The sequence below is a fragment of the Dreissena polymorpha genome, chromosome 11, assembly GCF_020536995.1.
Source record: "Dreissena polymorpha isolate Duluth1 chromosome 11, UMN_Dpol_1.0, whole genome shotgun sequence".
NCBI lineage: Eukaryota > Metazoa > Mollusca > Bivalvia > Myida > Dreissenidae > Dreissena > Dreissena polymorpha.
Genome location: NC_068365.1, coordinates 19,331,244 through 19,348,513, shown reverse-complemented (window position 1 = coordinate 19,348,513; position 17,270 = coordinate 19,331,244). Strand labels below are relative to the sequence as shown.

Here is a 17,270-nt window from a genome sequence, read left to right as displayed (position 1 = left end):
GCGCGTTTAATCTAGAAATATCATTATTTGTTATTAATAAGTGCAATAAATTTTAAATGATGATATTAACAGACTGTCTTTACAATATTCAACTTACATGAGTTGTACATGTATCTCTGCCTTGATTGGGTCTTTCTTGCATATCGTATTCATATAGTACATAAACGTCATTTTGCAATAAAAGTAAGTTTTGGCACTGCTTTTTCAATTGAAAATAAAGTAACACTGCCTGTGGTCTATGTAAGTCAACTATAAACTTCTTCAACAATTAGAGCGCTTAAAATTAGTTAAACAATTCTAGAAGCATCATAAGATTTATTTCTATTTGCATATTTTAATATACAGTTACTTCCTGCAGGAGCCGCTGTTTGCTTTAAACGTCCCGTTTTCGAACACGATGGACCGCCATTTTGATTACAAGGTTCTTTTGATTGACTTAGTTTTGATTCAAAGGTTAACTTACACTAAACACTCAACTCGATTATTGGTTTAACTTGTTACACACTTTAATCGATCACATAAACGTACCAAGATTTGTATTGCGGAATGTTACGTACTGGGCCAAGTTTTAAAGCGATTCTTTAATTTTTCAATGCATAAATACGCAGAAACGCATCTTATTTCGAGCTCTGCTCACATCCATACTGGAATAAAAGTCATGACTTGTTTTATAGTTAAGCTATCTTATAATCAAACAGTTAACATCTGTAATTAAAATGAGCCTCGCTTTGCGTAAACAAGGCTTAATGCATGTGCTTAAAGTGTCATCCAAGAATAGGATGTGCTGTATGCACAGGCTTATCAGTGACGACACTTTGGGCTTTTATTGTATTTCTTATTTAAAGACAGTCTCTTTTTAGCAAATATCCTGTTTAGTCCACACATGCTAATCTGGATTGATACTTAATATACAACATTAAGCCTCATAATCCCAGAGCAAGGCTCATATAACTCTTTATTTTGTTTTCTGTTTAGTTGAACATGTTTTAACTGTGCAATATTCATACAGGTTTGACACTGCCAACGAAGGTTACATATCACACGAAAATTTCCTTGAAAAGATTGGTGCGTCGGAATTCACCCCGAGCGACCTTTTCGGCACATCCGCTCAGATCATCGACAAGAGTCGCAAGTTCATTGAGGACCACACACAGTCCCAACAGGAGAAACAGGAGAGGATCACCCAGATACAGGCCAACAGGGCGGGATTTATGAGCGTGGAAGAAGTGGAACAGGCCCTGAAGTGAGTGGCGCAAGGAGCCAGTCTTATTGACACATTACGGCTCAGGGAGCTGGTCTTATTGACCCTTTATGGCTCAGATACGCATTTTGACTCGTTTGTGGTCCCCTCAAAATCAAATTAATTTTAGACTTTTCTTACTAGATTAACATTTTTAACCTCCATTTTATTGGTATGGAGCATCATGCAAAGTTCCTCTATAAAGTTTGTTTTCTAATTATGTCCCTGGGGTGAAAATTGGCCCGCCAGCGGTCACAAGCTTAAAATAAATTTGTTGAAGGAAAACCTAAAATATCTTTGTGTCTCAAACCACCAAACAGAAGGCCTTTATATTTTGTTGGTAGATTTATTAAGAGGTCATCTACATTTTTGGCCTAACTATCTTCCTTTGGTCAAAACAGGGGGTCACCAGTTTAGCCTTATATAGGAAATGCCGTTAAAAGTCATCTTGTTTGAAAACCAAAACGAATTTTTTCAAATTATGTACCTTGGGCTAAAACTGGCCCCATCCTGGTGGTCACAATTTTAACATGTCTTTATTTAGGAAAATCATAAAAACATATTTTTGCCTGAAACCACTAAGTCAATTGTTTTTATATTGGTAAATTTGCCTCAAATATCCAAGTCTGTTTAAACAGATGCTCTATCCATTGCATATGCAGCACTTTAAAGGGATCTTTTCACCATTTGGTAAATTGACAAAATTGAAAAAAATTGTTTCAGATTCGCAAATTTTCATTGAAGTTATGATATTTGTGAGGAAACAGTAAAACTGAACATTTACCATGCTCTAAAATATCCATTATGTGCATCTTTTTACGATTTAAAAACCTGAAAATTATAAAGCGTTGCAACGCGAAACGATTGAATTATTTGGAGAATTCTGTTGTTGTCGGTGTATTTTTTGATACCACAAGGATTGCATATATAAAGTAAAAAATACGTCTGTCATGGCATGAGAGCGAATGGTCTAGTGGATAGAGCAGTGGTTCGAGCCCCGTTGAGGGTTACTTTTTTAAAAATTCTTTAATTGTATTCTTGTTTTTTTACTGGAGATTTTTAGACCCAATGTTAACATTTATCAATATAAAGCATTTAATGACAAACTTCAATACATGCCAAAATCTGTGAAAAGGCCCCTTGAAAAAGAACAGAACAATTAAGCTGATGTGAAAAATGCATCTTTTAGTTATAAAGTGAAATAGAACTTAAGAGTAAGAAAAAGGTAGAACATTAAATTTTGTTAACAGACAATTTTCTATATTGTTTACATACTCACACCATATTTTCTAACCACTTAATTATTAAATAGAATTAAATTTTTTCCTAATTTGACTGACTTATTGATAAGACATAATTACATATTTTGGCTGAAGTATTCACAAGACATTATTCCTTAATTTGACCAAACAATCAACTAGATATTCCCTAATTTGGTTGAAATATTGACTAGACAGTATTCCTTAATCTGTCTTTATTATTGACCAGACATTGCTCCCAAATTTGACTGTATCTTGGTTATCTTTGTTTCTACTAAGTTGTTCGTAACCGCAGGGACAAGATCCGTGACAACTATGATGACTTCTACAAAGCGTTCCGCAAGTACGACACCAACAAGAAGGGAGTACTCTCCCTCAACGAGGTGCAGAAGGTCCTCATAGACTTCAACCTCTTCCTGGACGATGACCAGTTCTTCACATTGCTAGACAGGTGAGTGACATGCTCTACATTATAAGGATACTTTAGCTTAAATTATTTGAACTTGAGTCGGTAACAGTTGTGCGTTAATTTACAAATGTGATCCATAATCATTCAAATAATGATAGAATTAATCATGATATTTATTATTTATTGATTTACCCTTTTACTGCAATTGTTTTTGTCCATTTGATTAAATTTTTCCATTTTCATGTGCACAATTTGTATTGACACTTAAATGTCAAATAGTTTAGTTTGTTAACATTGGCAGGGCTCCTAAAATTTGTCATTGAAATAATTTGGGACTTTATCTTGTTATTCTGAAGTCAAGTCAAGAAATGGAGACTAGCTATCACCATGGATATGATTATGGCAACTTAAATAGATTTCTTGATTTCTTCCTGCCAGGTGTGGCCTGACCACAAACAAGAGTCGTCTGAACTATGAGCAGTTTTTGGCGGCTTTTGAAGAAGGTCGCAAGTCCAGCTATGGGAACAGAAGGGAGGAAGTGCGCATAGAAGAACAGCCAAACCTGACCAATCAGGAAGCAGAACATAGGCTTAGAGAGCTTGTGGCTTCTAATGTGGAAATATTGGAAAGGGTGAGATATGAGCACCTGTCTCACATAATATTGTTTATTTGTCTCTTTCCTGTGTTTTGTGAGTGAGTACAATTTTATGAGGGATTTCGTTACCCTTGCAGGGGGTATATTGCAGTTACTGGGTCAGTGGGTCTGCTGGTCTGTAAATATAAGTCTGGGCAGCAAAGTTATTCCACATTTCTTTTAAACTTCTCTATGTCATCCCCATTATATGTACATGCTCAAGCTATTTTGTCCCCCAGTGTATACAGGGGGACATATTGTTTTTGCCCTGTCTGTTGGTTTGTTGGTTTGCGTCAAACTTTAACATTTGCCATAACTTTTGAAATATTGAACTTCATATTTAGCATCATGTGTATCTCATGGAGCTGCACATTTTGAGTGGTGAAAGGTCAAGGTCATCCTTCAAGGTCAAAGGTCAAATATATGGGTCAAAATCGCTTATTTAATATACACTTGCAATATTGAAGATAGCAACTTAATATTTGGCATGCATGTGTATCTCATGGAGCTGCATATTTTGAGGGGTGAAAGGTCAAGATCATCCTTCAAGGTCAAAGGTCAAATATATGGGGGGACATAGTGTTAAACAAACACATCTTGTTTGACCTTAAACAAGGCTGACAGGGTGGTGTAGGAGTAGACAATCCCTGGGTAATTTTAGTGTTTTAGCTAAAACTGGTCTTCTTCATAGCCATTTGCTTTTATGTTCTCATTAGTTAATTATAATTACTTTGATGTGAAACCAACTCTGTATTTGTAAAAGCACTAAGAAATATCAGTGTAACATCACACATTGATTACAAGTCAGCCATAGTTTTTATTACAAAGATTTCAGTATATTTTGTGTTTTTTCACAGGCATTCGGAGCGTTTGATAAGCAAGGTACCAGCCGTATAACCCTGGCAGAATTCCGTCGGGTACTTGACCTGTTCTGCTTCAAGATGACCGATGGTCAATGGAAGGCCATACAATCTAAACTGACCATTGCAGGCGATAAAGTCAACTACTGTATGTTCCTGGATGGATTCACAATGTCTGAACAGGAGGTGAGATAGTAAGAGTTTGAGGTATTTTAGTTGAGGCAGTATTAATTGTTCATAGTATAGTTTATGTATACATTGTGCATAGTATAGTTTATGTATTCATTGTACATAGCATAGTTTATGTATTCATTGTGCATTGCATAGTTTATGTTTTGATTATATATAACCAAGTTTATTGATTCATTTTACATTTTTTAGTTTATTTGTTCATTGTACATATCATTCTGTATGTATTTATTGTACATAGCAAAGTTTATGTATGCATTATACATAGCATAGTTTATGTATTCATTGTACATAGCATAGTTTATGTATTCATTGTACATAGCATGGTTAATGTATTTATTGTACATAGCATATTGTATGTATTTATTGTACATGGAACAGAAACACGCATATTGATAATGTACTTCATATGTATTTATGACTTTCACAAAGCTTTTTTATTTGTTAACTAGAAATTCTATTTAAAATTCATAAAACGGTTACTATTTAATAGAATATTTGAAGTTAACTCTGGTTGTATTTGGTTTTCATTAGTTTTTGTTTGTAAATTTATAGAAAAATGACAATTGTTCTGTTTTGGTAGCCAGCAGTTATTAATTATAGAGTAATTAATGTATATAAATAACATTACCTGGAAAAGTATAAATGATATGTTTGCTATACAGTATTCAAGAGCTAGATTGCGGGAAAAACTACTTGAAACTTCTCTGGACTGGAAGGTTATATAGCACTGAGTTTGAAATTTAAAAAAAGTATTACACGCTCCACTGGTCAAAGGCAATGTTTTTGATGCACAATATAGCATTATACCAGTATTGATTGGTTATATTTCTGTGAGAGTATCTTAAACTTGTGTATTCATTTCTAGTATGTTTTCTTAAAGGTTGTTAACAAAATGCAACATAATCATTTGATCATGTTAAACATGACTGTTGAATATGCTTTGCATTTCAATTTGAGACACATAGGACATATTACGTGACTGTGATGTACTGATGCATTATCTGGCAGTACTTGATTGTGTGACATTGTATTTCATTAGCCTGTAGTCCAAGCTCCATTAAATAGCATATTTACATTTTCATCTTTCTACTCCCTAGGCTGTCTTCGAGGTGAAATTTTCTGTCCAAGGACTGTAATCACAAAGCTCTGTAGGAGTCACTTAAGTTAATTCTTATTAATATTCATTTCATTTATTTCTTCAATAAACAGCCTGTTTGACATGTTTTCAATGTCCTACATTTTGCCATGGGGTTTTATTTTTACTATTTTGTGATGAGTTTTACTTGTCATTTGAAATTGTTATCTTAAATGTTTACCAAAGGATTCTGGTAGGAGCTTTGTGAAAAGGAGTCCAGGGCCCAGTCTTATTAAAGATCTTATGACAATTTAAATTACAACTGCATTTTTATTTCACAACTTTTAGACCTTTTTGTTAGTTATTTTGAAAACAATTAAGGGAATATAAGAACACTACCAATGCCATTAACCCTTTCCCACTTAATGGAAGAAAAGTAAAAATGTGCAAACAGCATAAAACCAGAACAGTCTGGGAGTAACTCACAGTGTGTTCAGGTTTTATGCTGTTTGCTGCTCATTAATATCTAAGGTTTGGAAATAAAGCAGTAAAAATTTGAAAATAGTAAGAAAGATCTTTGATTAAATTTAACTTTCAAAGGGACTACAAACACTTGAAAATATGTATCTCAGTGGTAAAGGGTTAACCCTTTCAGTGCTGGAATCGAATTTTAAAGGCCTTTGCAAACAGTTTGGATCCAGATGAGACGCCACAAAACGTGGCGTCTCATCAGGATCCAAACTGTTTGCTATTCTGATAGTATTCTTTGAAAAAAATCGAAGAAAATGCTAATTTTAGAAATTCAGCAGATGACATTTTAGCAGATGACAAATTTCCCAGCATGCAAAGGGTTAATAAATTGAGTCTCACTCTGGGAAATAGGCTTGATGCATTTGCCTAAAGTGTTGTCCTAGATTATCCTCTGCAGTCAGGCTAGTCAGGGATAACTTTTTCTGCCTAGACTGGACAGGCTAAACTGGAACAACATTTTAGGCACATTCAGAAAGCCTGGTTTAACCAAATGGAGGCTGAATAATTAAAACTATTTTTTGATGTGGAACCAATCTTTAATGCTACTTCAAAATTTGTTTTGAAATTTGAATTTGTCATTTGATGTTTACTAAGTCGGGGTCCAGATAATTAAATATACATGTCTCATACTGGTTATGTGTCCACCAAGCAATTAAGGGAGCTTATACTTCTGCATGTTGCCTTTTATGTGTCTAAATTGTTTGAGAGATTGCTACCAATTCATGGAAAGGAGCCATAGGTTGCCAGTATGCTTTCTATCCTGTTCCTGTCTTACCTTTGAAATATTTCTATTAAACCTTTAAGTTATGGAAATTTCTTTATTTTGTAAACAAAATATGAAGTATATAATATAAATATATGTCCTTATATTATATTGTACTTGAAATGCAAAGAAATCAATGACACTTAAGTGCATGTTTATAATTTGTTTTGCATATCCTGTTATAACGGCTAATTTTTAAAAATGTTTTGTATCTGTTATGTTTTTAATATCCATGGTCAGGGTGCGGCAATCAAGGTATCAGGCATTTTGCAATGCTTTTTTCACACACCCCCATTATATTTTATATGTTTGTCCAAATGTTGGTGATTCACAGCTCGTTTTGACACATCTTTTAGCCAACAAGCACTTTTGACCTCATGGACAAAAGAGTTTCTGATTCTTCTCAGAAAATTAAAATATGAGTGGCATATTGAGAAAATGATTCTTATGACATTTGCTGCCAGTGAAGCTCCATACCAGTCTGCCCATTTGTGCAGGCTTAACAAGAGCTACCCTTATCGCTAATGAGATGAGGAAACCTTGCATGACTTTACAGTGGACAAGGAATCTTTTGACCAGACTGCACAAATGCGATGGCTGGTCTTAAGCTACGCTTGCGGCATTATATGGCCTAAAACCCATTTACACACCATGCAACTCATGGACTCTGAGATTTATTACCACGCCTATCATATATATTGGTTGTGTTCTAAGAAAACTGGGCATAATTCATGTGCGTAAAGCGTCTTCCCAGATAAGCCTGTGCAACTTGCACAGGCTATATATCAGGGACGACACTCTCCGCTTTGATGACATTTTTCGTTTAAATGAAGTCTCTTTTTAGCAAAAATCCAATTTAGGCGGAAAGTGTCGTCCCTGATTAGCCTGTGCGGACTGAACAGGCTAATCTGGGACGACACTTTACGCACATGCATGATGCCCAGTTTTCTCAGAACGCGATACATATAGTCAGACAAAAACCTTTGTTTTGTTGCTATGGTGAATCACCAAGGACATTCCCATCATGCACTGCCATGTGGTTGCTTTTTGTGATGCTATACACAATTGTGACAAATATAATGTATACAATCAATTGACACTTTCCTCCCTTCACCATTTACAACTTGAAAAAAAATCATTTACATTAACTGAAACTTTTAGATGTTTTTTTCATATGCACATTTGCTAATTCTAACTGGTAAATGTTTATACTGATGCATTAAATGATATGTAAATACAGTAACAAATTACCGTTTAGAAGGACAAAATGTATTGAGTGAAAGAGAATGTGCTCAATTTATCTGTGTATTGTTTTTTATTTGAATTTTTAGTTGATAAAAATCAACAACTGAAGATTAGCTAACCATGCCACAATCGAATTTTCAACTGCACACAAATGTTCACATATAAATAATTATTGTGTTTACATGTTCTAAACTCACATGTTTTCGTTTTGTGTAATCTGAGACCATTCAAATATTTAACAAATCAGATTGATGGTGGATGCAATCTTAAGAAACAAAACACAAAAATAAAATAATGCATAATTGTCATGTACATGTATATATATATATATAAAACATTTAGCAATGAACCTTAGATTAATTAGTAATGATATCACTCAAGATAATGGACACAATATTGTATTTGGATACATTTTTCCATACAGACAAAATGGCCAGCAGTTTGAGCTTTTGGCAGCTTTTGTGAATTTCCTTTTTTTTGTAAACTTGGTGAAATTGTTGCCAGGCTTTTCAATGAACTTGTGCAGTTGCTAGCAAAATAGTTAAAATGATATATCTTTTATGTACTTAAAAAAACACTATTGGATTCCTGTAAAAAGCTTTTTAAAAACAATTAACTGGTATTGCAAGTTTTCACAGCATGGAACCTTCCCCTAAAAATGTTCATGTGTTATAAATGGTGCATTTGTCATATTAATGTTAAATTTAATTATTCTTACGGTAATTGCAAAAAAGTTAAACCATGTGTTTGGGCCATTCTTATTTTAATATTTGACCTTAATAATAATTAAACAACTAATGGTATCAAACCTCATGAGCTAAATCTTAAATCCAAGCATTCTCAATTTAAGTTTGATTTTTCATAGCTGTGGGTCCAAGTTTTAAAAATGAGCCTTTTTGTAGGAAAATTGGGCTTTGTGCATGTGCTTAAAGTGTTGTCCCAAGTTAGCCTGTGAACTCAGCACAAGCTATTCAGTGACGAGTTTTTCCACCTTTATGGATTTGGATGGATGTCTCTTCTTAACAAAAATCCAGTGTAGGCCGAAAGTGTTGTTACTGAGTAGCCTGTGCAGGGCCTATCTGGAACTACACTTTAGACACATGCATTAAGGCCGATTTTCAAAGAATGCATCTCATATGCTTCAACATTACAACATTTCTCCCTCCCAGGATTCAGACCGATGGCTGGCTTCCCTACAGAAGTCTATCCGGTCTCAGACACCACACCTGATGCCGGTGGATGAAGTGGAGGAACTATTGCGCGAGGCGGTGAGGTCAAACCCGTACAACGTGGCCCAGGGATTTGCTGAGTCAGACTATGCCAATATGGGGGTCGTTTCAAAGGAGGACTTCAAGGCAGTGATTAATAAGAGCTTGTTGAGGCTGTCTGACGAGCAGGTAGGGGCATATTGAGAGAATTGTGTATGTTGAGTCTTATGTTGACATATTTGTGAGTGCAGTGATTAATAAGAGCTTGTTGAGGCTGTCTTATGAGCAGGTAGGGGCATATTGAGAGAATTGTGTATGTGTTTGTTGAGTCTAATGTTGACATATTTGTGGGTGCAGTGATTAATAAGAGCTTGTTGAGGCTGTCTGACAAGCAGGTAGGGGCATATTGAGAGAATTGTGTATGTGTTTGTTGAGTCTAATGTTGACATATTTGTGGGTGCAGTGATTAATAAGAGCTTGTTGAGGCTGTCTGACGAACAGGAAGGGTAGTTGAGAGATAATTGTGTTGTGTTTGTTGACATGGAAAAATAGGAAGTTTTGCGTGTAGTGACTTCTGGTAACAAGAACTTGCTGAGACTGTTCTTCATATGAAAGTCATTAATGTGGTGTATGAAGGATATTAATTGATCTGCGCCATGTGAACATGGTTGTTATGCAGCCAGCATAGCTTGAGACCTGCATGCGAATCTGCACAGTCTGGTAAAAAGCTAGCCTTTTCGCGAATGACACAAAACCTTGCATGATTTTTTAGTGGACAAGAAAGCTCCTGTCCAGGCTACGCAAGAGTTACCCTTGAAGGATATGGCATAAGGCCCATTTTGGCATGAAGCATGTCAATAAGCATTTTGACCATAGTTGCCCTGATTGTTTCTTATAGTACTTGTTTTTTAGATGTAATATTGTATGTTTTTCCAAAAATTGTAGGGGCCCAGCACAATTTTCAGAATTGTTGATGGACACTGAAAAATAACTTTGTTTGTGTGTTGACAGGTGCATCAAATGATCTGCAAATTAACACAGTTTAATTCGTTGAGACCTGATGTGTTTATTATTTTTGACAAATCATACATAAACTGAGTTTACAACAAAACTATATTTTTGTTTGGATTTAACAACAAAATACCCCAATATGATACATGCCCATGTGGCATGAAAGCAGTTACAAAATACAGTTAAAAAACTTTCAGGAAAAGGAAAGGAACCGTTTCAATGATAGAAAACAAAAATGATGTTTATTCCGAGTTTGATGTCCTATTTAAATTCAATTAACCCATTTATGCCTAGCGTCTAGAAAAAAGGCCTTGGCAAACAGCGTAGACCCAGATGGGACGCCGCATAATGTGGCGTCTCATCAGGGTGTGCGCATTTTGCTTAAAAGAATTTCTGTAAGAAATGTTCTAAATATAGAAATAAATATACTAGACATCCCTTATTTTGGAAATACATTGATCCAATTTAGAAGGATGGGAGAGTCCACTAGGCATTAATGGGTTATTTAATAACATTTAAATTAATGTATATGCTCATAGAGGCACTCAGGTACATACAAATATTTCATAAATGTGTTGGTCAGAGTCATACAAAGGAATTAAAGCTAAAACTAGTGGAAAATACAACATGGCATGATCTGGGTCATGCAAGTATGGGTCTTATGCCATATGCGGCCAGGGTAGCTCCTTAAGACCCATTTTTGCATTACGCAAACCACATGTCCTAAACCTTAATTTCAGTATGAGAAGATATGGCCTTCCCTGAACATTAACGAGTTCGGTAACATCGACTACCACGACTTCATTAAGCGCTTCTCGACTGATCAGAGTCCGACAAGGGTCCCCCCGCCGCCCACCCCTCTCCAGCGCTCGGTCACAAACCTACAAAGACGACCAGAAAGCTTGGCCATGAGACGATCATTGACCAAGGTATGTGGAGTGGTTGTGTAGTGACGTTTAACCCTTTACCACTTAGATACGTTTTTTGACGCATTAATGGTCCCATAGAAAGTTAAAATAACTTAAATAACTTCTTACTGAATTCTAGTTTTTAAGGCTACATTTCCAACCCTTAGATACTGATGAGTAACAAATGGCATAAAGTCTGAACAGACTGTGAAGTACTCGCAGGCTGTTCTGGTTTTATGTTGTTTGCACATTTTCTGAGTGGAAAGGGTTAATACATACTGTAACTAATGTGTTTCATTTTACATACCCTACCACTGATCTTGTGACATCTTCAATGGGGATTATGGGATTTGCATAATGCTTACAAGGATCTATGCAAAAGTGGGACTGTCAGAAATCCAGTGGAAGATCCTGTTGTGACATCTTGTATTTTGCAATTCAAACTCATCTTGTTGTTGGATAAGGATTTAATTCACAGGAATCCCTTGGGGTCGTATGATAATCTGTATAAAAAAGGATGTCTATAAATTCATGTGTTATTAGCACCTTCTTAATTTAATATCGACTTACATCTACCCTCCACTTTGGGCATCCTAACGATTTACTCAATACTTATCTTATGATTACATGTAAATCATCCTATTGGTGAGTCATAATACGTTTGCTTTAAGCTTTTTGATTTTTAATCTATTCATGAGCTTTGTATTTATTAGCAACAAATATGTCTTTGTTCTAAATGCAAATCGAATATTTTAGTCGTGGATATGATACTCCATGAAGATTAACAACAATTAAAGGCTTAAGATATTTTATCAACCATTAAATCCATGCATGTTGATATGGATGAAGAAACACTTTTTGTAGATGATCTCTAATTGAATAATACTCTAACATTTATGTGATTCTTAAATTCTCATTCATAAAGCAGGGAAATTGAATCCTTAAAAAACAACAACTAATAATTCCACACAACAGGCAATTGAAAACACAACAAGAATTTAAATACGACTTACCAAATTTTAAACACGTGTAGGAACTCTGTATTCAATGGATGTTGAATTATTTACTTAATTGATGATGCTATAATAACAACAAGTATATGACCAGTGTCATGCAGGGAATGGGTCTTTTACCATAGCGACCAGTGTAGCTCCAAACAAGCCTGCCCATTTGCACAGTCTGGTCAGTAGCTACACTGTCTGCTAATGATACCATGAAAATTATTCTTGTTTGACTTTACTGTAAAAGTGTAGCTTCTGACCAAACTGCGTAACTGCACTGGCCGGTCTGCAGCTTATTTGGCTGCATATTGACAATGATCTGTTTTTACACTTCAAAGCTCATATGTACATTACAGCTGGACATTCCAAGGGGTGGAGCAATGTCGAGGTCCCAGACACGCCTCTCTATGACCACGCCTCTTGTGAACGCTGAGATCGCAGAACATGTGGTGAAGAACACGATATACCGCAACTGGAAACAGATACAGCAGATGTGTCGACAGAAAGATACGGAGAACTCTGGGTCTATAAATGTGGTTGATCTAAAAGGTAGATACATGTATACATTAATTGAAGTAATATGACATGTTTATAAGAATCATTCAGTAAAAATGATTTGATGTTATTTCTGCAGAGTTTGTATGCTAATTAATACATCCGGTAGTGGGGATGGAAAAACCTTGTGTTAAACACAAACATTTTGACCTGAATAGGATGTGGTTTTTAGTTTGTTAGTTATTTATTTTAGCTCGAATGCATAGAAAGCCTGAGGCTTATTTTGAAACACTCTTGATTCTGTTTCCTAGAACCAGTACTTGGTGTCTATGGGGGAATACTAAAGAACGCTCCAACAGTGGGGATTAAACCTTGACCTCCTGATCGCTAGGTTGACACCCTATAACCTATGTGGTTATTAGTAATATCTTGGTAATTAGTGCTGCAACAGTATACCGGTATATCGGTATATATCGCAATACGCAATCCGCATATTGTATTGCGATACGATTTTCATCATACCGGTACGAACATTCTACAAAAATTCATCCACATTTCATCTAGAAAAGCCATCCGAAATAATGATATCAAGGTAAACAAAACAAATGGGTGTAAAGTAAAAATAAATTGTTACGTAAAAATAGCATTCTTAAAAGTCTATTGAACGGAGTAGCGTTGTTACATGGGAGTTCGCAAGAATAGTTGAACTGTAAACTGAGCAATAAATATGCTTTACCAGTTTGAATAAAACAGTAATGACTTGGTCATATTGTAATTGTAGCATATTTATAATCAATTAATGTTAATGTCCCAGATATTTATTGTATACACTATACAGTATACAGTACACAATTGCAGAACATGTTTAATGTTTAATGGGGATATCCAATGGACAAAATAACAATACTAATCTTTTATAACAAAATGCTTTGTAAAGCCAAAACCCGAGTTAATTGTGTTTATAAAGCATTTTGTAAAAAAGGCTAGCCTTGTCAATAGGATGTAACTAGATACTAAACATACAATACAAAGGTATGTTCATGTTATTAAGTTGGTTTTGGTTATTAGCTGGCGAGTTATAATTCTGGTAAAAGTTAGCAATATATTGCAATATATTGCAATACGGGTTTTTGAACTGACAATGTATTGCAATACGGTTTTTGGCGTATTGTTTCAGCATTATTGGTAATGTTGAATATGATAGATTCTACCTGGTATAGAATCATTCATGAAAAAATGACACAAGGCTTTATTGTGCAACATAATAAGAAAACTGTTTAAGTTTGTCAGAAACCGCAGACTTTTAAATAAATACAATGTCTGCTTTACAAAATCCCTTTCTCAAATCAAATTGAGCTCTGTTCTTGGAAAATAGGGCGTAATACATGTGCTTAAAGTGTCATCCCAGATTAGCCTGTGCAGTCTGAACAGGCTAATCAAAGACAACATTTTGGGCTTTTATTGTATTTTCCTTTAAAGAAAAGAAAAATAAAGTGTAGTCCTTGATAAGCCTGTGCATCAATACACAGGCTAACCTGTGACAACACTTTATTCATATCCATTTAACCTGGTTTTCCTAGAGTGAGGCTCAATTAAATACCACACTTACACACATGATTGTGTTACAGAAATACTAGTACGGTACGGTGTTGACCTCAGCAGTGAGGAGTTCCTTAACCTGATGGTGAAGTACGACCTCAAGGAGAATGGCCGCTTCTGTTACACGGACTTCCTCCGCCACTTCATACTCAACCTGAAACCGCAGGATGAGCCCAAGTCTTTGCTCACCCGACGACAAATCAAGACACCCAAGATTGTTGTAAGTGGATATGAATTTCATTTTGTCATATTCATGCCTTTCTTTTGGCTATTTATCCAAATTTCGTAATTGTCCCCTACCCGTTTCACCGGAGGGGACTTATGGTTTGCGCTCTGTGTATCAGTCAGTCAGTCTGTCACATTTTTCTGGATCCTGCGATAACTTTAAAAGTTCTTTTCATGAAACTTGGAACATGGATAGATGGCAATATGGACCTTACGCATGTCATTTCATTTTGTTCCTACGTCAAAAATTCTGGTTGCTATAGCAACAAATAGACTAGAAATACTGCTGAAAATGGTGGTTTTCTGGATCCTGCGATAACTTTAAAAGTTCTTCATATTTTTTCATGAAACTTGAATCTTGGATAGATGGCAATATGGAGATTATGCACGTCATTTCATTTTGTTCCTACGTCAAAAATTCTGGTTGCTATGGCAACAAATAAAAAAAAAATCTGACAATGCTGGAATTTCTGACAATGGTGGAGCCAGTAGGGGACATATATTGCTTGGCAATAGTGTTGTTGAGATTGTTTTGGGCACCCACAATTAATGAAAGGAGTTATAACTCTATAATTTCACGTTTTATAAACATTTTCACTTAAAGATAAAGTAGAATTAAGACAATTGATGAATTAAGGGGAAGGGCATTAATTGACATAGAAACATTTTTTTACGAAAAGGCTCATATTATTGATTCACTGGCCCTAAAAGAATGACCAGCAGATAGGGTTATAATGTTGTTTATTCTGGAGTAATACTTCTTATTAAAATACTAAGGATTTCATGCTGATGTTGTGCTGGTCTTATTATCAAAATGTTGGTCACATTTTAATAAATTTATTAGCCTCTCTTTGCAAAAAACATGGTTTTAATGCATGTGCGTAAAGAGTTTTCGCAGATCACCCTGTGCAGTGTGCACATGCTAATCCAGGGGTGGTATTCCAGAAACATCTGAAGTCATTTCTTAAATATTTTCACTTAAGTTAAAAATTACAATGTTTTGTATTTCTTTACTCAATAAAGACATGCATGTTTTTTTGATATTCCTCAAATAACATTGACATAATAAAATTCCCAATTTAAGGATAAAAATAAAATTTAACTTAAGATGCTTCTGGAATACCACCCCTGGACAACACTTACTACGTTAACAACTGGGTTTTCTCTAATAAGGGACTTCCTGTTAACAAAAATAATCATAGAAGTGGAAAGTACATTAATGTGCATGTATTAAGCCCAGTTTATTCAGACCGAATCTCATTGTATCAATTTCCTTCTCAGCGAAGTGCAGGTACCACAAGCACCCAGTTCTATGCTGCGATGATGCGGCTCCGAGATTCAGTCACAGGAAACTGGAAAGAAATGAGACGGCTCTTCCGCTCTCTGGATCCTACCGGATCGGGAATGGTGGATTCAGCGGAGTTTCGCCATGTTTTGCGACAATTTAGCGTTAATTTAGACGAGGACGAATTTTATCACCTGCTGTCATACTATGACAAGCACATGGATGGGCAGATAAGCTATAATGATTTCATCCGAGCTTACTTGAATAACACGTGAATAGATTTATGAAGAATTGGATAGTATAGTTTTAAGGTCAAAACTTAAACTTCATTCTATTGTAAATTCTAAAAAATACAAAGAAAGAAGATGTTTGAACAGTATTATCAGTATTTTAATTATGTGATCAAGATGCCTACAATTATTTTTTATGCTGCATAAATATGTTATTTTTTAAGTGTGTGTGGTCTTTTATATTTAATCTGCTATTTTTTACTTAAGAATGTTTCATGTATGTTTTTATGTTGTAAGAAATTAATAAATTGTGACTTGAATTGAACATAAATAATAAGAATACGAAATCAAAAGTTAGTTAAAGCATTAAAAATGAATATTATGAAATGACAATTAATGAGATAATATAAATTTATGAAACAATTAAATGTTTACTGATATATGTATAAAATGTACAAGATAAAATTGTATAAAGCTCTTAAAAAATTGATTTATCTGGTCAATAAACATATTTAAAAATACATGATTTATGTTGTAATTTAATAGATGTTTTACGTGAAAGCAATTTTGATGTTGTATATGTTTTTCTATTTTTTGAATAAATCTTGATACACTTGAGATATAATAATGTAATGTTATTCCTTTAAAATCAAATATGACTAAAAGCTATTTCAGTACAGATTTACAGGAAATCAGTAGTGACTGGAAGTAAACTTGTTTAATATATGAGCTACGTAATTGGTAATATGGGTCTAATGCCATATGCGGCAATTATTCCTTGAAACTAGCTTGCGCAAATGTTCAGTCTAGTCAAGAGCTTCAATGTCATCTATGAAGTCATGCAAATTTGTTTGGTCTAATAGCCACAAAGGGTAGCTCTGAGCAGACTGCGCAAATGCACAGGCTAGTCTGGAGCTACACTGGCCACATACGTCATGAGATCATGCACAGGCTAGTCACGTACACTGGCCACATACGTCATGAGATCCATACCACCAAGTGCATGCTACCGCTCATATTATTTGTAGAATCCGAATCAGCATTAAATGATTTACCCCGGTAGCAATATTGTTTACATACATGTAGTGAAATTGTACAAA

General features: G+C 35.0%; 1 protein-coding gene across 1 annotated transcript in view; it reads left to right on the top strand.

Annotated features, from left to right (window-relative positions):
* LOC127850357 (EF-hand calcium-binding domain-containing protein 6-like) overlaps positions 1-16,691 on the top strand; it is a 52,634-nt gene extending 35,943 nt beyond the window's left edge. The window contains exons 22-30 of the mRNA XM_052383333.1: positions 1,010-1,243; positions 2,795-2,950; positions 3,347-3,539; positions 4,400-4,588; positions 9,378-9,605; positions 11,168-11,356; positions 12,693-12,885; positions 14,460-14,650; positions 15,937-16,691. Coding sequence (XP_052239293.1) covers positions 1,010-1,243; positions 2,795-2,950; positions 3,347-3,539; positions 4,400-4,588; positions 9,378-9,605; positions 11,168-11,356; positions 12,693-12,885; positions 14,460-14,650; positions 15,937-16,215 — 1,852 coding nt within the window. The 3' untranslated portion in view covers positions 16,216-16,691. The remainder of the gene's footprint in view (positions 1-1,009; positions 1,244-2,794; positions 2,951-3,346; positions 3,540-4,399; positions 4,589-9,377; positions 9,606-11,167; positions 11,357-12,692; positions 12,886-14,459; positions 14,651-15,936) is intronic.
* The last annotated feature ends 579 nt before the right edge of the window (positions 16,692-17,270 follow it).